This window comes from Hypanus sabinus, chromosome 23, assembly GCF_030144855.1.
Source record: "Hypanus sabinus isolate sHypSab1 chromosome 23, sHypSab1.hap1, whole genome shotgun sequence".
Lineage (NCBI taxonomy): Eukaryota > Metazoa > Chordata > Chondrichthyes > Myliobatiformes > Dasyatidae > Hypanus > Hypanus sabinus.
In genome coordinates, this window is record NC_082728.1 from 50534005 (window position 1) to 50557874 (window position 23870).

The window sequence follows — 23870 nt, forward strand, 5'->3', positions numbered from 1 at the left end:
GAACGATGGCAGATGGAGTTTAATACTGATAAGTGTGAGGTGCTACATTTTGGTAGGAATAATCCAAATAGGACAAAATGGTAGGGCATTGAGGAATGCAGTAGAACAGAGTGATCTAGGAATAATGGTGCATAGTTCCCTGAAGGTGGAATCTCATGTGGATAGGGTGGTGAAGAAAGCTTTCGGTATGCTGGCCTTTATAAATCAGAAGATTGAGTATAGGAGTTGGGATGTAATGTTAAAATTGTACAAGGCATTCGTAAGGCCAAATTTGGAGTATTGTGTACAGTTCTGGTCACCAAAAAGGTATCAACAGGAAAGGTATCAACAAAATAGAGAGAGTACAGAGAAGATTTACTAGAATGTTACCTGGGTTTCAGCACCTAAGTTACAGGGTAAGGCTGAACAAGTTAGGTCTTTATTCCTCGGAGCATAGAAGGTTGAGGGGAGACTTGATAGAGGTATTTAAAATAATGAGAGTAGGGGAGATTCAAACAAGAGGAAGTTAGGGGGCAAAAGTTTACGGGTAACATGAGGGGAATTTCTTTACTCAGAGAGTGGTAGCTGTGTGTTATGAGCTTCCAGTAGAAGTGGTAGAGGCAGGTTTGGTATTGTCATTTAAAGTAAAATTGGATAGGTATATGGACAAGAAAGGAATGGAGGGTTATGGGCTGAGTGTGGGCCAGCGGGACTAGGTGAGTGTAAGCGTCGGCACGGACTAGAAGGGCTGAGGTGGCTTGTTTCCGTGCTGTAATTGTTATATGGTTAAGAATCAGGTTTGCCATGCAGAGGGAAAAGTATGTCATTAAAATTGCTGACTGGAGGATTATGTCCATCAGGAATTGTGTACAGGTGTAGAGCCTCATTTCACATAGCAATCAACTGTGATAGTGTCAACTGAAATTAACGGACATTTTTATGTTTATGTATTAAAAGGTTTGATACTGCATTGCAGTTCAAATGCCATAATTTAATGGATTCATTTTCACTTTGACTCGGAAGCTGTGCTGTGATTCAGTTTCATAAAATTAGCAGCATTCCATTACCTCAGCTGAGTGATCATTCTTCACAATTGACCCTTTGCTTGTGTTCTTCAGCGACAGTTTGATTATGGAGGGCATTGTCAATTGTACTTTGATTGCTGATCACACTTACTGTTGAGCAGATGTCAGTGATCCGATGGGGAAAAAAAAAACAGGCAGATTTTCCACCCTCTAACTTAGCACTGGAGAGACCCATTGGATGGTCTCCATAGGAGCAAAAGGTATTGTACAGATTGAAGGTGAAAGCAAAAATCGTTCTTGGTACAGTTGTATGGTAAGGGAGCTTGATATGCTAAATACCAACTCATTAAACAAAATATTCAGTGGTACTTCTGTTGCTGAGGAAGTGAATGAACTATCTAAATACTATACACAGTGGAAAAGTAAAGCCTGAAGCTGTTATTGTCAAAGACAAGACAGAGTTGGCCAGAACAGTTTAGTATGAAACATTGGTTTAAATTAAAATGATGATCAACTTACAACTTATAAATAGTTACACTGAGAGAGCAGAACAAGTTATTTCAATCAAATTCTTTTTCATACATAGAAATCAAATTTCTCACTTTAAATAGTAAAGCCTACCCATTGACTGATCCGGGCAGTACCTTATTATATTGCTTTGTCCCAATCTCACTTTGTTTCATGCTTGTAATGTTCATTTTACAGGTCAGATCTTGGATTTTACAGTTCTTATTCTTAAATTTCAAAGTAACTACTTGGTGAGGGCCATCAATAAACCAAATGCAATGCTTCTTCTTCAGAAAGTGTGGTCAAAGCAGAAACACTGGCGACTCTCATAACATAATTGGACATATGCTAAAAACTAATAAAAGTTTGTAACAAAAGGGGGAAACAGCAGGAAAGTAGAACAAACTGAATAATTTTTTGAACAATGAGCCAGAACAACATAGTGGGCTACTGTCACTGTCTGAGTCAACTACATTCCAGGAATTAAATATGTTGTAATGTGAATTCTAACCATGGAGGATTCTAATAGATTTTGCATAGTTACTGCAGTAGTACTTAAATCACACAAATCAGGACTCTAGACACAACTGATGATATTGTTCTGTTGGCTGCGTTACTGGGATACAAGAGTTGGCCTCAATTAAAGAAAGGAAAATACCAATCCTGATTTGTTTTCAATCTCTATTGAGAGCAGATAGAGGAGACCTACTTCTAATTTACTAATAATCAAACACCACTGTCTCTCTAAAAAAATAGAACCATATTGAAAGCTCTGTGTGCTATTTTAAGCTTCAGATAAGGCTTGATGCTCAGGTACTGAAAAACATAATACCCATGGTTCCTTTTGTCTGTGTTCACTTTCAAGGGTATGTTATCAGCAAGGAATGATTGCCAGTGAAGGCATACTGAGAAAGATATGAGAAAAGGAGATTGGTCAGAATTCTCAACCACATTCTTTTGCTCTATAGTTATAAGGAGACATTTTACTTTCAATACTTCCACTTTTCTTCAACAGAGAACTACTACTTTGCAACTCATTCAAACTGTTGTAGAAGAAACCTGTCAGAGAAGTCTGGAAGCAACCTGGGAGGAAGTTCAATATAGACACTCGGGACAAGCCATTGCCTACCTTCATTCTGCATACCAGGTAGAATGGGAAGGGTGAGGAGTGAGCATGTGGAAGGGCTGGGGTGGGAGTTTAATGTTTCCACTAGCCCTCAGCACGTTTTCTCCACGTTAGACTTGTCTGAGAAACAATGATTGTCCAATACTAATTGTATGATGTGTGAAATACAAAGTATTCAAACTGACCAGGATGCACCATAGCACGGACTCTGAGGATGGAAATATTAAATTAATTACATTAATTTGCCACAAGTGAACACAGACTCGTCCAAAGAGAAAAGGGAATAAAGTTACAACAACACATGATAAAAAAAATTGTCCTGTCCAGATCTAGAATCTCAGTCTAACCTTGAGACAAGACTTGAAAGGCCTGGAATAAGTAAGGTTCATGAGAGTTTAAAATTGAAATGTGAAATTTATCATCTCATATAACTTAAAACTAATTGCCTTTCTAACCCAGAATTTCCCTTTATCTCTACTCTTTATTAATTCCCAAATTAGGGAAGTTAACAATTTATCTAAACATAAAAAAAGAGAGGTGACAAGGAGACAAAGATATACAGTACCAATGTTGAATTAGCCAAAAGAAAAAAATAAATACTGTTGATAATGTTTTTAAAATTTCTGCATGTCTCTCTCCTGAAGTTGCTGCTATTGTTCAGTTAGTATCTTTATGTGTGAGCCTAACACTGAATAGCAGCTGGCAGTCTCATCATGGGGTAGCAACAATACACTAGAATACAGTCCTATTCTCATTTAACACCTACAACAGTGCAGGATTACCAAATAACAACCAGTGCAGGAATCTTGGGCGAGTTTCCAATTCCCTCACAAACTGAAGCATCTTTATTGAATCCCAGAAAGACACATTCAGAATGAGGACCAAATCCCAAATCACAATAATCTGTATATCAGATCAGAGAATGTATCATTCCAACCTTCACTCTTTTTCTTTGTGACTATTGAATCAGTAGTAAATGCATGCAACACACTAAAAATATGAATGGGATGTTATAAAGGAGGTTTCTTCTTTCCTCTCCAGTGCCTCCTAATTAAATTTAGATAAAATACATTTGCAACTTATCTATCTCCTTTATTTCCAGTAGGAATGTTCTGCATAAACATTGCCTCATCTCTCAGAATGAACAAGAGGTAGAAATCCAGAATAGTCTTCAATTCCTTATTTCCAATACCTAATGGGTCAGGAGCTGTCTTAGTGCCTTCACAGCACAAGAAAGGAACCTTACCAGGTATCAACATACAGTAAAATCCAATACATATAAAGAGCCAGTGAGACTCTTGGCTGCCAGCAGATGTCTTTAGAAACGGGGATTGTGCCGGAGGATTGGCGTATTGCTCATGTGGTTCCATTGTTTAAAAAGGGTTCTAGAAGTAAACCTAGCAATTATAGACCTGTCAGTTTGACATCAGTGGTGGGTAAATTAATGGAAAGTATTCTTAGAGATAGTACTTATAATTATCTGGATAGACAGGATCTGATTAGGAGTAGCCAGCATGGATTTGTGCGTGGAAGGTCATGTTTGACAAACCTTATTGAATTTTTTGAAGAAGTTACGAGGAATGTTGACGAGGGTAAGGCAGTGGATGTAGTCTATATGGACTTCAGCAAGGCCTTTGACAAGGTTCCACATGGAAGGTTAGTTAAGAAGGTTCAGTTGTTAGGTATTAATACTGGAGTAATAAAATGGATTCAACAGTGGCTAGATGGGAGTTGCCAGAGAATAGTGGTGGATAATTGTTTATCGGGATGGAGGCCGGTGACTAGCGGGGTGCCTCAGGGATCTGTTTTGGGCCCAATGTTGTTTGTAATATTCATAAATGATCTGGATGATGGGGTGGTAAACTGGATTAGTAAGTATGCAGATGATACTAAGGTGGGACGTGTTGAAGATAATGAGGTAGGTTTTCAAAGCTTGCAGGGAGATTTATGCCAGTTAGAAGAATGGGCTGAACGTTGGCAGATGGGGTTTAATGTTGAGAAGTGTGAGGTTCTACAGTTTGGCAGGAATAATCCAAATAGAACATACAGGGTAAATGGTAGGGCATTGAGGAATGCAGAGGAACAGAGAGATCTAGGAATAACAGTGCATAGTTCCCTGAAGGTGGAGTCTCATGTAGATAGGGTGGTGAAGAAGGCTTTTGGAACGCTGGCCTTTATAAATCAGAGCATTGAGTACAGAAGTTGGGATGTAATGTTAAAATTGTACAAGGCATTGGTAAGGCCAAATTTGGAATATTGTGTACAGTTCTGGTCACCGAATTATAGGAAAGATATCAATAAATTAGAGAGAGTGCAGAGACGATTTACTAGGATGTTACCTGGGTTTCAGCACTTAAGTTACAGAGAAAGTTTGAACAAGTTAGGTCTCTATTCATTGGAGTGTAGAAGATTGAGGGGGGATTTGATTGATTTAAAATTTTGAGAGGGATAGATAGAGTTGACGTGAATAGGCTGTTTCCATTGAGAGTAGGGGAGATTCAAACGAGAGGACATGATTTGAGAGTTAGGGGGCAGAAGTTTAAGGGAAACACGAGGGGGTATTTCTTTACTCAGAGAGTGATAGCTGTGTGGAATGAGCTTCCTGTAGAAGTAGTAGAGGCCAGTTCAGTTGTGTCATTTAAGGTAAAATTGGATAGGTATATGGACAGGAAAGGGGTGGAGGGTTATGGGCTGAGTGCGGGTAGTTGGGACTAGGTGAGATTAAGAGTTCGGCACGGACTAGGAGGGCCGAGATAGCCTGTTTCCGTGCTGTGATTGTTATATAGTTATATGGTTATATTCAGAAAATGGGCCTGGAAATCTTCTAATACCCAGAATTACAAGCTTCCTTGTAATTAGCTTTGAGGGTCATTACATATTTCAAGATATCAACCATCTTCCTTGACATTAATTGTTTATGGTTTTAAAATTAGGTGTAACAGTCAAATGCCAAACAACAATTGTACAAATTCCCAAAGTTGTCCAAGACTTGAATAATGCTCACGCAGCTGGGAAGTGGAGTCTGCCCAATACACGAATACTGTTCATTCATTCTCAAGGGCTCTAATCTATCTCAGCACATAATTTATACACCTGACAAGTTCTTTATGCCCAAGGCTTAACTACTGCTGGTATACTGTATATCAGGTACCATTTTGTACAATTTGATAGCATATACTGTCAGAAAAATTAACGCTGGTAAAAGGTGATCCTTCTCTTATTTTCAGCTTCCCGACTTTCTACCTCTGACAAATGCACGCACCTCTGAATATGTTAGCTATGGCTCCGTGACAGCACATTTGTCTCTGAGTCAGAATGTTGAGGAGGGAGGGATAGTCTAAGAATTACCTGAACTTTAACATTGCAGTGTAAAATGTCTCCGGGTGCAATGGATCAACAAGTGTGTAATGCACACAAGAATGTTTGACTCTTCACAGAAACCAAATCACAAAATGGCTGGTGCTAAGCAGTTGGATATCTAGGCGAATAGCTGGTTGTTTTTAGATAGTTATTTGTTGTGGTATAACTACACTTCGTTTCCTAAGATTGTTATAGTCAGGTGTGGTTGTGGGGATAAGCTCCTACGACCCATTGAAAGCTCCCAATGGCATGCATCTCAAATAGCCTTTGACAACTAAGTCCAGCTTCTGACCTTCATGTATGGCTCAGCTACTAAGCCTGGCAGAACTATTTCTACTAACAGAAGAAGGGACAAAGGCGAGTCTCTTCGGGTAACTGGACCTCGTCAACTGTGGTTGGCAGCTCATCCAAGAGAAGAAAAACTCTGATCTCAAACCTTCGCTGCCTTGTGGCTGTACCCACTCATGGGGAGGGCTTTGGGAGTAAACCCCGAGGAAAAATCTGGAGATGAAGTCTCTAAGGCAGTCTTATGTTGAGTTCAACTCTGACCGGCAACTCCTGTGACACTGCTGGTGCAAAACTCTATCAGTCACTACCATTCCTTTGGATTCATCAACTGCATGAAAAGGGAGAGCCTCCTACATGAGCAACAGCTTGCTCTCTAATTCATACCTGCCCTGGCTTGCATACCATATAGACAGCTGGAATGTAACATCCATGGTCTACCTCAATTACACTTCAAAAGTACTGTGGTTTAAATGTGTCTAAGGGTTTCCAGCTGTTGTGAAAGTAACAATGTGGTTTTCTTTTTACTTTCTAAGCTATTCTTAAACATGCTGAGTACAAGTCTATATGGTGCATATTTTCTATTTCCTTTAGAGAGAGAAACACTTACCAAAGAGGCATAAAACTCCATAAATAGAAATAGAAATTAAGTTTCATTGATTTAAGTGCAGTTTACCATTGTTTGCTCCTGCAGGGAGTGAAAAATAGCCTCTATGTTATACTAGCTAAAATGAGAGTATTGAAAAGATCCCAGTGCGTTTATTGCATTCCTTTGCCTCGGTTAGTCTTGATCTTTTTAGTTAATTCCTAGGTTCTAAATCTGAACACAGGACTTTGACAAAGAATTTAGAATTATTAACCTGCTTCTCAGTGCAGCATTTGTTTTGCTGTGGAATGGCATAGTTGTGGCAGACAGAACCCGAGAGATTGTCCATGAGGGTTAACTCTCCTTCCAATGAACCTTGGATCAGCAGGGAGACGTTGTCAAAAAATTGCTTGTCCTGTTTATGCAAAGTAGGCAGGAAGAAACGTTGGAAGGAGAAGGGAAGGGGAATAGTGGATAAAGAGGAATTACATGAATGGAGAAAAAGGTGTGGACAGGAGATGAAAAAGAAATGTCAACAAATCCGCATTAACAATGAAGGCATTGGTTCCAAAAATTAAAAGGCAAACAGATTAACTTAGTTGTATATTCAAGTTAATCATTGTTTCTCATTTAAGAACCTGATGCAAAATTATTAGATACAGTACATTTTTCTTTGCATAAAATGTTTCCAGTGTTAAAATATTACATAATTACCTGTTTTACAGCAACCTGTCTGACATAATAAGATTAAAAGTCATTAACCACTCTCATTTCAGTTTTGAAATTTCTCAAGTCTATGCATTTATTTTCCTGCATTCAGAAATAACTTATAATCTTCCATATCCCTACAGCAAATAAATGAAAGTAAATTGGAAGAAAACTCATAAAGTTCAATTTAATTCACACACATGCTCATTTATGGCTTTGGAGAGCTATAAAGTTGACCTAAACATTCAAGGATTGTCCTGTAGTCCTCAGGATTTAAAAAATAATCTCTAACACATTGTGTGCAATCTTCAGAGAAAAACCACAAGGTGTTAATAATACATGATTGTTTTTAACTTCTTTTGAACGCCTTTATTTATTATTTAGCAAAATCGGCTTTTTGAAAATAAAGAATCATCTGCTCCAGGGTAGTGCATGAGAAGATGGATACATAGGTGAGACTGTGAAGTTAGGGCAGCTAAGGTGAGAAACTATTAGATTTCAGGAATAACTTGAACCAGAGATGGTAACACTTAACTTGACTGAATGGTACTGGGATAATAAAATAGATAATAGACTGCTGTGGCTGAAACATCTCATGATTGTTAGCAACACTGAAGGTATGTGGAGAAAAGGCACTGAAAGAGGCTGGGATTTGAACATCGTAGGGCTTAGATTTCATGCAGTTTTTCTTTGGCTATGTAAGGTTTGTCTGCCATCAACCAATATATATCAGAGACAAAAATAGATGAGGCTACTGTTAAGGCCTCTGAATGCTGGGAATCACTGGTTTCCTGAATCTTAAATAGACCTGGCATTAGTTTGGCGGCTGGAATGCTTACTAAGATAGAAATCTATATGTGCACAAGTGGACTAGATGTAGCCAAGGGATTGAAAAGGCCTGGAGGCCTAAGATGTGTATTTTAAACAAAATTTTGATAAGCTATTTTCAAATCATTGAAATCATAGAACCAGAAATTATTTTCAGCACAGTTTAAGGCTATTTGGCTCATCTTGCCCTTGCTAGTTATAAAAGAATTTCCCAGCTTAATTCCACGTTTCAGAAACAGCTCTGTAGACCTGCAGGTTATGGACTTTGAAGTATACATCTAAATTACTTTTTAAATGAAATGGGGATCTGCCCCTACCATCCTTTCAGAAAGAGATCCAGTCCCTTTCTACATTCTAAGTGGGATGCTTTTTCCCTCATCGCATCTGGCTTCATTCTCTAAAAATGAATCCCGTATTTGCTCCCATCTGTGCCTGCTAGAAACTGGCTTCAAAAAAATGCTTCTTAATGCAATTTATGAATTCCTCATAGCTTTACTGTATTCTACTAAGAATTAGAATGATTGAAATTCCCAGCTAGAACAACTCCAGTTATTTTATACTTCTTGGTTTATCTCCTTCAGTCTCTTTAGGGAAATCTTTAGTACATCCTAGTGGTGTGATTGCATTTTTTTTCTTCTTCAGTACAAATCATATGGCCTCATTTGGTGATTAGTCCAACATATCATCCTTTCCAAGCTGTACTTTTTTTAAAAAAACTGATTTGGTCACCCCCTTCCTTTCTAACTCTCCTTTAAACTCTGTAACTAAGAATGTTAGCCTTCTAGTCTCATCCCTCTTTGAATAATATTTCAGTAATGCTTCAGAATCAGTTCATGGATAACAGTAATTCATGGGGTTGAACAACTAGGTGAGTTGTAAGGGTTAACGGAAAGCTTCCAGAGATGCTTATAGTGCCATGGATACAGCAACTGAGACTAGCAGGTGTGACCACACAGTATCTATATATACTAGTATCCATGTGGAAAATACCACATATGTTCCATTGGCATCAGTACTGCAAGCCAAAGTGGATGTGAGCTGGTTGAGTTCCTTCACCATTGATGCTGTCCTCACCTACATCTCATCCATTTCCTAGACATCCATGCTCAACCCATCTACCCGCCGCTTTAACAGGGATAGAGTTCCCTTTGTTCTCACTTACCACCACATGAGCCTCTGCATTCAACATATCATTTTCTGCATCAACAGGATCCTACCACTAAACACATCTGTACTCCATTTAACTCTTCTCTTTCCACAGCAATCACTCCCTCTGTAATTCCCTTGTCCATTCTTCCTTTCAAACTGATCTCCCTCCTAGCACATATCCCTGCAAGCAACAGAAATGACCATTCATCCCCTCCTTCACCTCCATTCAGGGCCCTAAACAGTCCTTCCAGGCAAGACAACACTTCACCTGCAAATCTCTTGGGATCATGTATTGTATCCGTTACTCCTGATGTGGCCTTCTCTACCTTGGTTTACCTGACGTAATTGGGGTACCACTTTGTGGAGCACTTCCACTCCATCCGTCAAAAGTGGAATTTCCCGGTGGCCAACCATCTAAATTCCAATCCCCATTCTCGTTCTGATATGTCAGATCATGGCCTCTCTTTTGCCAGGATGGGATCACTCTCAGGGTGGACGAGCAACACCCCCTAACCTCAGTTAGCCTCCAACCTGACAGCATGATTTCTTCTTCCAGTAATCTTTGTCCTTCCTCTTGCCTCTACTTCTATTGCCCACTCTGGCTTCTTACCCCTCTCCACACCTGCCTATCACCTCCTCCTTCTCTTTTCCCATGGTCTACTCTCCTCTCCTATCAGATTATCTCTTCTCTTGTCCTTTACCTTTCCCACCCACCTGACTTCATCTATAATCTTCAAGCTTGGTCCTCCTTCCCTTCCTCCCACTTTAATATTTTGGTGCCTTTCCCCTTTCTTTCCTGGCCTGAAGGAGGTTCTGGGCCCAAAACAGCAACTATTTATTTATTTATTTCCACAGATGCTGCCCTGCCTGCTGAGTTCCTCATAATGAGTAAGTACGGCCAACCATAACCACTGGGACAGCAATACTGGGTTGCTGCAACCATCATTAACTATAAGAGATTCTAACAAATTTCTACTTTTATTCCTCCAGATCAACTGAGGAAACCTGCTTTTGGAGGTTGCTCATCAGAATCCACTGTGGTTCATGGCACTCCAGACATCCTAAGTCTTTTTCCTTTCTGCCAATTCAAAACAAGATATTTAACTCTGTAGACAATCATCTTGCCTTATATTGTATACACCAAGATTAATGTTAGATTCGCACATCTATCCCTGAGCTGTTTCCTTACTGGGGTATTTTCATTTATGTACCATTAACCCAATTCACAAAAAGCCATCAAGTACTTGTTCATGCAAAGGGTCGTTGAAATTTGGAATTCTCTCCCATCTTTTGAAGTAGGGAGTCAATTAAAATATTTAGAAATGAGACAGATGGATTACTGTTTGACAAAGATGTTAAACGGCAATTAGTATAGCTGCTATCTTGCAGCACCAGAGACCATGTTCAATCCTGGCTGAGAGTGCTGTTAGTATAGAGCAAGATACTGTCTCTGTGACTGCCCTATCCTCCTCTCACATCACAAGGACATGCAAGTTGGTAGTTGCTATAAATTGTTTCTAGTATGGAGGTGAATTGGACAATCTGAGAGTTTATGAGTACAGTGTTTGTAATGGAAGAAAAAGATGATGATATTGGACTTCTCAAAATATATAAAGGTGTCTCCTCAAAGGCAGGACATCAGTATACCACAGAGGGGTTGAGGAACGTGGTACAGAGGTATATCTGGATACATACAGAAGTTGATCAGTGAGTGGTATTAATGAGAAATATCATAGTGGTGGAGAAATGAAAGTTAGATCTTTGAGGACTCCATAGCTTAAGAGAAGCCACTAGACTGCATTCTTCTGGTTTGCTAAGAATGGGACCAAGAAGAGGCTGATCCACTGAGATGAAATTTAGTGGAGAGATCCCAGCTGATAGATTGATTTCATTAAAAGCTGTAGGGGATGAAGAAATAAAGAAAACTAATGGTCCAGGTCACAGTCCATCAGTCACAAAGGACAGAGTTTTCCAAGTTATTTTCCAATATGATCCCATCTTGATAATTGAAGCTAAACTGCTCAAAACCTACCAGCAATATTACGACATTATAACTCACAGATGTTCCACAAAAACCAATGTGAGGAACGACAGATAATTTATAACAGCAATGGTGATACATAGATAAGAAATAAGCTAGGACACCAAAAGGAAATTGACTATTCCTTAAATATTACTTCTGGAGTTTTTACATTTATCTGAGAGAGGAGAGGAGGCCAGGCCTTGGTGTAAAAATAGCACCTCCAACAATGCAGCATCCCTCAATGCTGGACTGCAGTTTAAAATGAGATTTTTGTAGTAAAGTCTCTGGAGTGGGATCTGAACCCAGTGTAGTCTGCCTCAAAGTTCAGGTATAGTCATCAAGGACAATATTTAGCAACATCATAATGTACAAAACTCCACAACTTACTTGGTCAGAGACTCCCTAGAGGCTCAAATCAGTCAGAACAATGGACAAATCAGAAGGGATAGGTAGTGTTTCAGTCTGACATGACCTATTAAGGTAGTGGAAATTGGTGAGGAGTGGACCTGGAGTGACAGGTTATCAAAGTTTTTCATTGGGAGGGGCTTCTGAATCCAAGAAAAAGTAGCAGGTTGAATGTGGTAACACATACAAAATGCTAGAGGAATTCAGCAGACCTGGCAGCATCTATGAAAAAGAGTAAACAGTTGATGTTTCGGGCAGAGATGAAGGGTCTCTGTGCATCTGTTTGGGCCACTCAGTGCTGTGGCTAAGACAGCTAGCTACAAGGAGAGTTGACAGAAAGATAGGCATAGATTTGTGAGGTGACAACATGCTAAAGTATTTTGTAGAGGATTATATAATTTACTTATTTGTAAAGACAGAGATACTAATTGAAAGATTAAACATTAATTTATTTTCCATTTGGCATGAACCCAAAGTTTACCCAATTGCCTATCATATTTCACTTTTCTTTCTATATATACCTCTTGTGAATTCTCTCTGAATGCCAAGGTAACTCTACCCTTCCTTAAGTGCGATGTTAAAACTGAGCATAATACACCAATTGTGCTTTATTAGTGCAGTGTTAGTACAGCACTGCTTATACCCCGTCTTGTGAAGGTCATCACACCTCTGCCTTTTTTTAAAATCACCTTCTAACTTTCATGCCTGACCCTCCAAATCAGTCTCAGTGATCCTCCACTTGCATTGTAATCACATCGCTCCTTCTTATATTCAAAGTTTACATTAACTGTACAAATGGCAGATGGGAATATATTGCACTACATCTGTTATCATTCTACCCACACAGTTACGTGTTTGTGTTCAACTATTGTCATATCTAAATCTATCCTCTCTCACTGCACGTAAAATATTTTTTATTGAAGTTGATACCATCTGCAAGTGTATTTTGTTACATTTTGTCCTGGCACTCATTACAGTTACTTCTCTTTCCTCTATAAGTCTTGCTTTCCTCATTCTACCACTAGTTTTTGTCTTCTTATAAACGTTTCCATTTTGTTTAATGGTAGTTTTTAATCATTCGCATCCAGGGATTAAAAATCTCTTTTCTAATACATTAATTAACTACTTAAATAAATTTGCTTTGCTTTGTTGACTTAACAATGAATAGATGTTGTGGTTAATCTATTCCCCATTCTGAAAGTTAGCCTTTTTTAAGTTCAAGACTTTAACTGGCTGAAACATGGATCCAATACTTTTATACTTCTCAACAAGCTTAATTACCATCTGTTGACTATCTTTGGTTCATTAGTCTCATCAAATAAAGTACTGTCTGCTCCAAATTGACTCTTAAGACATAAAAGAATAGTAATTTGTCTTCTGCAACAACACAAAAGCACTGGAGGAACTCAGCGGGTCAGTCAGCATCCATGGAGAGAAACAGACTGTGTCGATGTTTTGGGTCAAGACTTTTCATCTGGTCTCGAACTGAAATGTCAACTATTTCCCTCCTTTGATGTTGCCTGACCTACCAAAATCCTCCAAATTTTTTAGTGTTGCTCCATATTCCAGCATCCACAGTCTCTTACCTTTCTACGTGACCCTCTCCACAGATCTCCCACCTGGCACTTATCCCTGCAAGTGTAAGTGCTACACCTGTCCCTATACCTCCTCTCTTAACACCATTCAGGGCCCCAAACAGTCCTTCCAGGTGAGGCACTTCACTTGTGAGTCTGTTGCACCTGGTGCAGCCTCCTCTACATCAGCGAGACCCGACACAGATTGGGGGACCACTTTGTCGAGCACCTACACTCCATCCGCCACAACAGACAAGATCTCCCAGTTGCCACCCACTTCAGCTATCCTTCACATTCCCATTCAGATATATCCATACATCGTCTCCTCTACTGCCATGATGAGGCCAAACTTAGGTTGGAGGAACAACATCTCAAATATAGTCTGGGTAGTCTCCAGCCCCTTGATGTGAACATCGAATTCTCCAACTTCTGGTAATTCCCTCCCTTTCCCTTCCCCCATCCCACCTTCACTCTGTCTCTTCTTCTAGCTGCCTATCACCTCTTTCATGATTCTGCCGCCTTCTACTACCCATAGTGCTTTCCCCTTAGATTCCTTTTTCACCTCTCCTGCCTATCCCCTCCCTGCTTCCCCTTCCCCACCCCTTGATCTTTCCTCTGATTGGTTTTCCACCCTCCCCCCACCTTCTTTACAGGGCCCCTGCCCCCTCCTTCTACAGCCCCGACGAAGGGTCTCGACCCGAAACGTTGATTGCTTCTTTCAACGGATGCTGCCCGACCCGCTGAGTTCATCCAGCTTTTTTGTACCCTTTCTCCCTTTTGCTCTATCTCTCTAACTTGACATCTGTTGTGTTCATATGAACTATGTTTCTGAGATGTCGCTCCACTGAAGTCAATGAAGCTGAATTTCAGAAGCAAGTTCATGCACATACATTATTACATTGTTACTGCATTCAGAAGGTATAAGTTGCGACTCAAAGACTTAAAAAGATACAGAGGTTTCAGAGAATGATCGGGTGGGGGGGGGGGGTAGTGATGTGGGAGGGTGCACAGAAGGTGCTGGCTTTTTAGTAATATCTTAAACTAAAGCCAAATCTATTCTCTCAGGTAGATTAGGGTTTGATGGTACCATTGAAAGACATCACAGGAATTCTTTAGGTCATCTTTTATTCCTAAATAATTGCCTAAAACAGTTGTCATTTATGGTAACTGGCTATGTAGAAAGAAACAATGATTGCTTTTCACAAGCTCTTCAATGCTTTTAAAGCTCTTTCTAAGAAAGTGCTGCAGACATAAAAATGGTCTTTCTTCCTGTTTCCTCCAGAAATTTGCCTGCTTAAAATAGAACATTCGTAGGATATCAGTAATAGGAAATAATCCTCTGAAATAGACTCCACAATGACAGAGACTAAAGAGAGAACTGACTCACTGTAAAAACCCAATGGATTGAGTTCTATCTAATGTAATACAAAGGCACCTTGAGATATTGTCTGCGACTACACTATTCCTCATATAAACAGCTCCCACAGCATATGGAGTAAATTAAAAGGAGTCTTCTATTGATGAAGAGTTTTTCTATGCATGGTACCTATTCCTTTTCTTGCATTAGGCTATAATATGTGTGGTTGATATTTATCACCATCAAAAAAAATGAAAGTCTACTCATTACATTGCTATTTGTGGGAGGTTGCTGTGGTCAACTTACCTGCTGCACAACAGTGGTTATGTAACAAAATTAGTTTGCTAATTGTGAAGCATTCTGAGATCACCTGAGACCACAAAAGATACTTTAGAAATGCGAAGTCTACTTTTCTGTTTAGAAATAAAATATGGTATGATGTATTTTCAGTTTGAACTCTATAGATGATCGGTAGTTCTTACCAGTGGTGGTTCTAAAGAAAATGGTGAATCCATCTTGATTTGGAGAGACTCAGATGGGCTTCCTGGGCTGTCACCAGCATCACGCCCTTCACCGCCTCCCCAAGTCATAATGTCCATATTCCCTTGATTGGTATTTAACATTTTTAATTCCAGTTCCAGCTCTGCCTCAAGTTCTGCTTCCTCCTTCGCCTCTTTATTGCTCTCCTCCAAGTGCTTCATTAGTACTGCGATGACCACATTCACCAGTACAAATTGAGCTGTCAGTACGAATGAGACAAAGTAGATTGGGGATACCACTGTGTTGTAACATGTGCCTTCTTGGTTACAGTCTCGTAAGGTATCCTGCCAGTGGGGTAAAAGAAGTAGTTGTTAAAGAAGTAAGCCAATTCCAGAATGAATAGAGAATCACAAGGACAAACGAATAACTGCACCAAGCTTAGATTAATTTTATTGCACTTCTTGCCCTCCCGACAAACTGTACCCTGCTGTAATACATGTTGCTCAATTAAAGCATCTACTTCCAGTTTAATATTGAATTTTAAAAATCTTGCAAAGTGAAAGTTATTTAGTGCTCCAGTTTAAAATGAACACACTGGGAAACCAGAGGAAGAATTCCACCAAAATAGTATTTATAACAATATATTGGCATTATTTCCAGAGGAGAAGATACGGCTTGAGAGATTAATAAAGGACATTAAAATGATGAAAAGATTGATTGGATATTGGTACAAAGACTACTGATGGTAAAATGAATTTCTTCCCTTTGTTAATAGTTTTATGCACATTCCAAATTTAATGAGAGAAGACTGGTTGGTAATATTACCGAATACTTTAAATTTTTGAAAGAGAGCACAGGATACATAGACCATAGAAAGTATGCTGCGGTACCCTGCATTGAAACCATCAGATATTATCAAATGTTAAGGCAGGTGCTTGACAAGTAATTGTTAAATAATTAAGAAACAAACACCAATTAAGTAGATGGGAAGGAAGTTGAAGGCAGGGACTTAACAACCATTCTTCTTTGAAACAATGACAATGACATGAAATGTTAACTTCGTTTTTCTTTGAAGATTCTGCCTCATCTGAGTGACCCCAATATATTCAAAATAGATGATGTGGATGTCTGCCCCAGCAAACATTTTTGAGACCTTGATATATACAAATCATCTGCTAGCTTTGCTTGAAATATAACCATGACTTCACTTGAGAAGCAGTTCAGTACTAGTAACATAGAAACATAGAAAACCTACAGCACAATACAGCCCACAAAGTTGTACTGAACATGTCCCTACCTTAGAAATTACTAGGCTTCCCCATAGCCCTCGATTTTACTAAGCTCCATGTACCTATCTAAAAGTCTCTTGAAAGACCCTCTCATATCCGCCTCCACCACCGTTGCCAGCAGTCTATTCCATGCACTCACCGCTCTCTGAGTAAAAAACATACCCCTGACATCTCCTCTGTACCTACTCCCCAGCACCTTAAACCTGTGTCCTCTTGTGGCAACCATTTCAGCCCTGGGAACAAGCCTCTGACTATCCACACGATCAATGCCTCTCATCATCTTATACACCTCTATCAGGTCACCTCTCAGCCTCCATCGCTCCAAGGAGAAAAGGCCGAATTCACTCAACCTATTCTCATAAGGCATGCTCCCCAATCCAGGGAACATCCTTGTAAATCTCCTCTGCACCCTTTCTATGGCTTCCAGATCCTTCCTGTGGTGAGGCGACCAGAACTGAGCACAGTACTCCAAGTGGGGTCTGACCTGGGTCCTATATAGCTGCAACATTAACTCTCGGCTCTTAAATTCAATTCCATGATTGATGAAGGCCAATACACCGTATGCCTTCTTAACCAAAGGGTCAAACTGCGTAGCTGCTTTAAGTGTCCTGTGGACTCGGACCCCAAGATCCCTCTGATCCTCCACACTGCCAAGAGTCTTACCATTAATACTATATTCTGCCATCATATTTGACCTACCAAAATGAACCACTTCACACTTATCTGGGTTGAACTCCATCTGCCACTTCTCAGCCCATTTTTACAACCTATCAATGTCCCGCTGTAATCTCTGACAGCCCTCCACACTATCCACAACACACCCAACCTTTGTATCATCAGCAAATTTACTAACCCAACCCTCCACTTCCTCATTTAGGTCACTTATAAAAAAATCATAAAGAGTAGGGGTCCCAGAACAGATCCCTGAGGCACACCACTGGTCACCGACCTCCAAACAGAATATGACCCGTCTACAACCACTCTTTGCCTTCTGTGGGCAAGCCACTTCTGGATCCACAAAGCAATGTCCCCTTGGATCCCATGCCTCCTTACTTTCTCAATAAGCTTTGCATGGGGTACCTTATCAAATGCCTTGCTGAAATCCATATACACTACATCTACTGCTCTTCTTTCATCAATGTGTTTAGTCACATCCTCAAAAAATGCAATCAGGCTCATAAGGCACAACCTGCCCTTGACAAAGCCATGCTGACTACTCCTAATCATGTTATATGTCTCCAAATGTTCAAATGCCTCTCAGGATCTTCTCCATCAACTTACCAACAACTGAGGTAAGACTCACAGGTCTATAATTTCCTGGGCTTTCTCTACTCCCTTTCTTGAATAAAGGAACAACATCTGCAACCCTCCAATCCTCTGGAACCTCTCCTGTCCCCATTGCTGATGCAAAGAACATCACTAGAGGCTCAGCAATCTCCTCCCTCACCTCCCACAGTAGCCTGGGGTACATTTCATTCAGTCCCGGTGACTTATCCAACTTGATGCTTTCGAAAAGCTCCAGCACATCCTCTTTCTTAATATCTACATGGTCAATCTTTTCAGTCTGCTGCAAGTCATCGCTACAATCACCAAGATCCTTTTCTATGGTGAATACTGAAGTAAAGTATTCATTAAGTACCTCTGCTATTTCCTCTGGTTCCATATACACATTCCCACTGTCACATTTGATAGGTCCTATTCTTTCATGTGTTATCCTCTTGCTCTTCACATACTTGTAGAATGCCTTGGGGTTTTCCTTAATCCTGCCTGCAAGGCTTCTCATGGCCCCTTCTGGCTCTCTTAATTTCCTTCTTAAGCTCCCTCCTATTAGCCTTATAATCTTCTGGATCTCTAACTTTACCTAGCCCTCTGAACCTTTTGTAAGCTTTTCTTTCCTTCTTGACTAGATTTATTACAGCCTTTGTGCACCACGGTTCCTGTACCCTACCATAACTTCCCTGTCTCATTGGAACATACCTATACAGAACTCCACACAAATATCCCCTGAATATTTGCCACATTTCTTCCGTAGCAGTTGAGATCCTGGTGACTTTGAAAGTGTCAGTTCATTATTATTTTTCTTTTCTTGGTAGATTTTCTAAATAAGAAATCAGCTGGTTATTTGAAGCTTTGATAGTTGAGTTGGACTCTTGAAGTTTAGTTTGGTAACATGTGGGATGACCATTTCCAAAGGCAACAGGAATGTTACTAAAGGAGGAAAAACCTTACCTTCATTATTCCATTCCAGTTGTCTCCAGTTGATACACGGAACAAGGTGAGGAAAGCCATCCCAAAGTTTCTGAAAGTGGCATGTCGTCCCAAGCCCTCACAGGGATGATAGACATCACATTCTGAAATTAGGACATCAATAATTATCAATACATTTATATGAAAAACGTTTCTCAGAGAATAGGGGAATTTCTGGATTTTCGGATAGAGCTTTTACATATGTCCTGTGTAGAAGTTCAGGACTCCCTCTTTGTTTATTTATTTAGAGATACAGTGTAGAACAGGCCCTTCTGTTTAATAACAGGACAATTTACAATGACCAATGAACCTACTAACTGGTAAATCTTTGCACTGTGGGAGGAAACCGGAGCACCCAAAGAAAATCCATGCCCTCATGGGAAGAATGTGAAAATTTTCTTTGAGAGAACACTGGAATTGAACTCTGTACCCAACGCCCCAAGCTGCAATAGCGTCCTTCACTGTGTTTCCGCAGCACCAAAGCAGGTCCTTTGGCCCACCAAAACCATAGCAACCACTAAACATGCATTTTTACAGTAATCCTACTCTAACCCATTATAAACATAAGAAAGTCTACAGATGCTGGAAATCCAAAGCAAAATACACACAGTGCTGGAGGGACTCAGCAAGCCAGGCAGCATCTAAAGAAAAGAGAAAACAGTTGACAATCGACAACAGTAAACCTGATTGAATGTTTTGGCCTGAATCATCAACTGTTTACTCTTTTCTGTAGATGCTGCTTGGCCTGCTGAGTTCCTTTAACCCATTCTATCTCCCTCACATTCCCATCAACCCTCCTCAACCTGGATATTAATGGGATGTGGGAGCAAACTAGAATATCTGGAGAAAATCTGCACAGTTGCAGGGCGAACGGATGAATTCCACACAGACAGCATCCAAAGCAAGGATCAAAGGCATCAGCTCTACCAGGGCACTCGTCCTTCAATCATCTTCAGCCTTCAATTAGTTAACCCTTAAACTATGCTTGAGATAATTAAGTCTAAAAGTGTGGATAACAAATATTCTTTGTTAAGAAAGCTTTTACTACCATGTTATTCAAGAATGAATTATGTCACATATTATTATCATCAAACTTTCTATGTACCCTCATGAGTAATTCATCCAAGTGCTATCTGTTATTGCATCCATATTGTAACTAAGGGGAGAAGGATCACTGGAGTTAACAACACACCCATAAAATGCTGGAGGAACTTGGGAGGTCTGGCAGCATCTATGGAATAAACAGTCAATGTTTTGGGCTGAGACCCTTCTCAGGACTGAGAATGAAGGGGGAAGGTGCCAGAATAAAAGGTGGGAGTAGGGGAAGGGGGATAGCTGGAAGGTGATAGGTGGGTGGGAAAGGTCAAGGGCTGGAGAAGAAGGAATCTGATAGGAGAGGAGACCATAGGATAAAACGAAAGAGAAGGGAACCCAAAGGTCAGAGTGGGAAATAAGGAAGGAGGGGTGGGATGGAGTGAAATTTGTTTACCAGAAGAAGAAATCGATTTTCATGCCAGCAGGTTGGAGGGTATTCAAATGGAATATAAGATGTTGCTCCTCCAGCCCTGAAGGAAGCTTCATCTTGGCACAAGAGAAGGCTATGAGTGACACACCAGAATGGGAATGGGAATTAAAATGTTTGGCCATCAGGAAGTCCCGCTTGTGGTGGATGGTGCAAAGATGATCAATGAAGCACTGGAGTAAGTGTAAAATTAATAGATGTCTAAGAAATGGCTTATCTTGTTTCATCGCTATAGATTTGTTAATTGGAGACCTACTACAATATGGGCCTACATATAATTAGCTACACAAGAAGGCTAATGGGTGTTAGAGTCTTCTGTTGAGTTAGCTATTGGAAATCTCACCTGTTCAAAGAACAAAAATTAATATTCTGCAGAGTTTGTGATGACTAATCAAAGAGACCTAGGAGTCCTAGTTCACCAGTCAATGAAGGTGAATGAGCAAGTGCAACAGGCAGTGAAAAGGGCAAATGGAATGTTGGCCTTTGTTACAAGGGGAATTGAATACAAGAGCAAGGATGTTCTTTTGCATTTGTACAGGGCCCTGGTGAGACCACACCTGGAATATTGTGTACAGTTTTGGTCTCCAGGTTTAAGGAAGGACATTCTGGCAATTGAGGAAGTGCAGCGTAGATTCACTAGGTTGATTCCTGGGATGGCAGGGCTGTCTTACGCAGAGAGATTGGAGAGATTGGGCTTGTACACGCTGGAATTGAGGAGATTGAGAGGGGATCTGATTGAAACGTTTAAAATTAAAGGATTTGATAGGATTGAGGCAGGAAATATGTTCCAGATGTTGGGAGAGTCCAGTACCAGAGGGCATGGATTGAGAATAAGAGGTCAGTTATTTAAAACAGAGTGGAGGAAGAGCTTCTTCTCCCAGAGAGTTGTGGAGGTGTGGAATGCACTGCCTCGGAAGACGGTGGAGGCCAATTCTCTGGATGCTTTCAAGAAGGAGCTAGATAGATATCTGATGGATAGGGGAATCAAGGGATATGGGAACAAGGCAGGGACTGGGTATTGATGGTGAATGATCAGCCATGATCTCAGAATGGTGGTGCAGACTCGAGGGGCCGAATGGTCTACTTCTGCATCTAGTCTATTGTCTATAATCTCTGTCCATGTTATGCATTAGAAAAATAACAGATCGAGATACAGAGTGTGACTAATTTGCAGCTTTTTATGAGGAATGGTAACATGCAGGGAGGAACATTCCAAACATCACCACCACTGGGGAATTGCTGTGTTATCTGTTGTTGGCTAACTGATAAAAATGAATTGTCATATTTGGGCAACTATCCATTCTTATGATGTCAAAGGGCAACTAAAATGAAAACAATTGTAGGAACTAGGGATGGCTATCAAACAATGTAATATTTGCTCAAAATAAATATACTTCAGTATGCATTATCTCACCTAGGTCCCCAAAAAGTTCAACTCCAAGAGCTGCAAATATGAAAAACAGCAGCATGAACAAGAGACCAAGATTTCCAACCTGTATAAGAAAAGAGAAAGATCATGAAGTATTTCTCCATGGCTGAATGTTTAAGACTTGCACAAAAGATGATTTAAATAATTTAACGTCTTTTGTCTAATGAATACTAATCTTGAACCATTCTAAAACTTTTTTTGATAAAATGATATTGGAATATTTTCTGGAAATTTCTAACCCATTACCATCCAAAATTAATTAATTGTAATGGGGATACATGCTGAATATGGTGGATTCAAGGTGGGATAGTGGAATAGAAATTATTGATTGGAATTTCAACATACAAATGTTTAAGATGTTAATTTCACATGCACTTTACTTTTAAAGGAGACTTTAAAAAACTAAGGTTAAATATTAATAGTTAATTATTCATAGGCTAATATCCCAAATGGTAACTTCTTGGCTGATACTCATTACAGGAGGAAATGTTTTTAAGTAAGTGTCAAATAAATGAAAGTGTTAAAAAGCAGATAGCAAATATTGGAACATCACAGAAATAGAAATCACTTGGATCAGAGACAGAAAGATGATCAAAGTTTTGAGATTCCTATCTCTACTTTCTGGTGGATTTAAAAGATCACAAAGCACTATTGAAAGAAGAGCAAGGAAGTTTTCCCCTGTTGATCTGGTCAATAATCATCCATTTATCATTATCAAACAAATAGATTACTTGGTCACCATCTATTGTCATTCTGGAAGCTTGCTGTGCTCTGTTCCCTTCATTATAGGAATGTTTATAATACCAATGTACTACAAGGACTGTAAAGTACCTTGGAAAGTCCTAGTGATGTGAGATATTATATCAATACATGATTTTTTTCCATTCTTTCTTAAACACAATACAGAGAATCAGAACATTGCAGATGAAAAGAAATGAAGAAGTTGTTAAAAATAAAAAATTATTACTTATATTTCAAAAGTCTAATCCTAGAAATTCAATTAAACATTGTAGACTTCTCCAAATTTTCAGACTGGAAGGAAATCATGGCCATTTCTGGGTTATGTTGTGTCACTGTGGAAATTTGAGCATGATCCACCTTGTAATCTTAAGGAAGTTTCCATGCCAGGAGATCACAGGGAAAAGACATCTCACATTCAAGATATGCTGCTGGTTTGAATCCTAAATACAGTTCCTACCAGTGCCACTCTCCGCCTGATCCCATCCTAGGACACAGCACAAATTCAGCTGAGACAGTCAGTGGTCACCAACCTCTTACATTCAGCCTCAGAAAAAGTTCAAAGTATATATATGTCACCATAAACAGCCCTGAGATTCATTTTCTTGTGGGCATACTCAAGAGTAGGAGCAAGTGAAGTTGAGTGAAGTTATACCCTTTGATTGAGGGGTAGTAACTGTTCTTGTACCTGGTGGTGCGAGTCCTGCGGTTCCTGTACCTTCTTCCTGAAGGCAGCAGTGAGAGGTCTTGGGTGGTGGGGGTCCCTAATGATGGATGCTGCTTTCCTGCGACGGCATTTCATGTATATCTGCTCAATAGTTGGGGAGGCTTTACTCACGGCAGACTGGGCTGTATCCATTACTTTTGTAGGATTTTCTGTTCAACTACATTGGTGTTTACATATCAGGCCATGATGCAACCAGTCGATGTACTCTCCACTACACATCTATAGAAGTTTGATGAAGTTTTAGATGTCATGCTGAATCTCTGCAAACTCCTAAGGAAGTAATAGTGCTGCTATGCTTTCTTTATAATTGCACTTAATTGCTGAGCCCCAGATAGGTCTTCCAAAATAATAACACTGAGGAATTTAAAGTTGCTGACGCTCTCCACTTCTGATCCTCTGATGAGACTGGCTCATGGACCTCTAGTTTCCTTCTCCTGAAGTCTATATTCAACTCCTTGGTCTTGCTGACACTGAGTAAGAGGTTGTTGTTATGGCGCCACTCAGCCAGATTTTCAATCTCCCTCCT

General features: G+C 39.9%; 1 protein-coding gene across 2 annotated transcripts in view; it reads right to left on the reverse strand.

Annotated features, from left to right (window-relative positions):
• The window catches only part of LOC132380187 (voltage-dependent T-type calcium channel subunit alpha-1G-like), a 319151-nt gene that overhangs the window by 41832 nt on the left and 253449 nt on the right, over positions 1-23870 (reverse strand). For both annotated transcript variants that reach the window (XM_059948872.1, XM_059948871.1), the window contains 4 exons: positions 21865-21943; positions 18911-19032; positions 15395-15736; positions 7143-7283 (listed from right to left, as the gene is read on the reverse strand). In XM_059948872.1, the coding sequence (XP_059804855.1) occupies positions 7143-7283; positions 15395-15736; positions 18911-19032; positions 21865-21943 (684 nt within the window). The remainder of the gene's footprint in view (positions 1-7142; positions 7284-15394; positions 15737-18910; positions 19033-21864; positions 21944-23870) is intronic.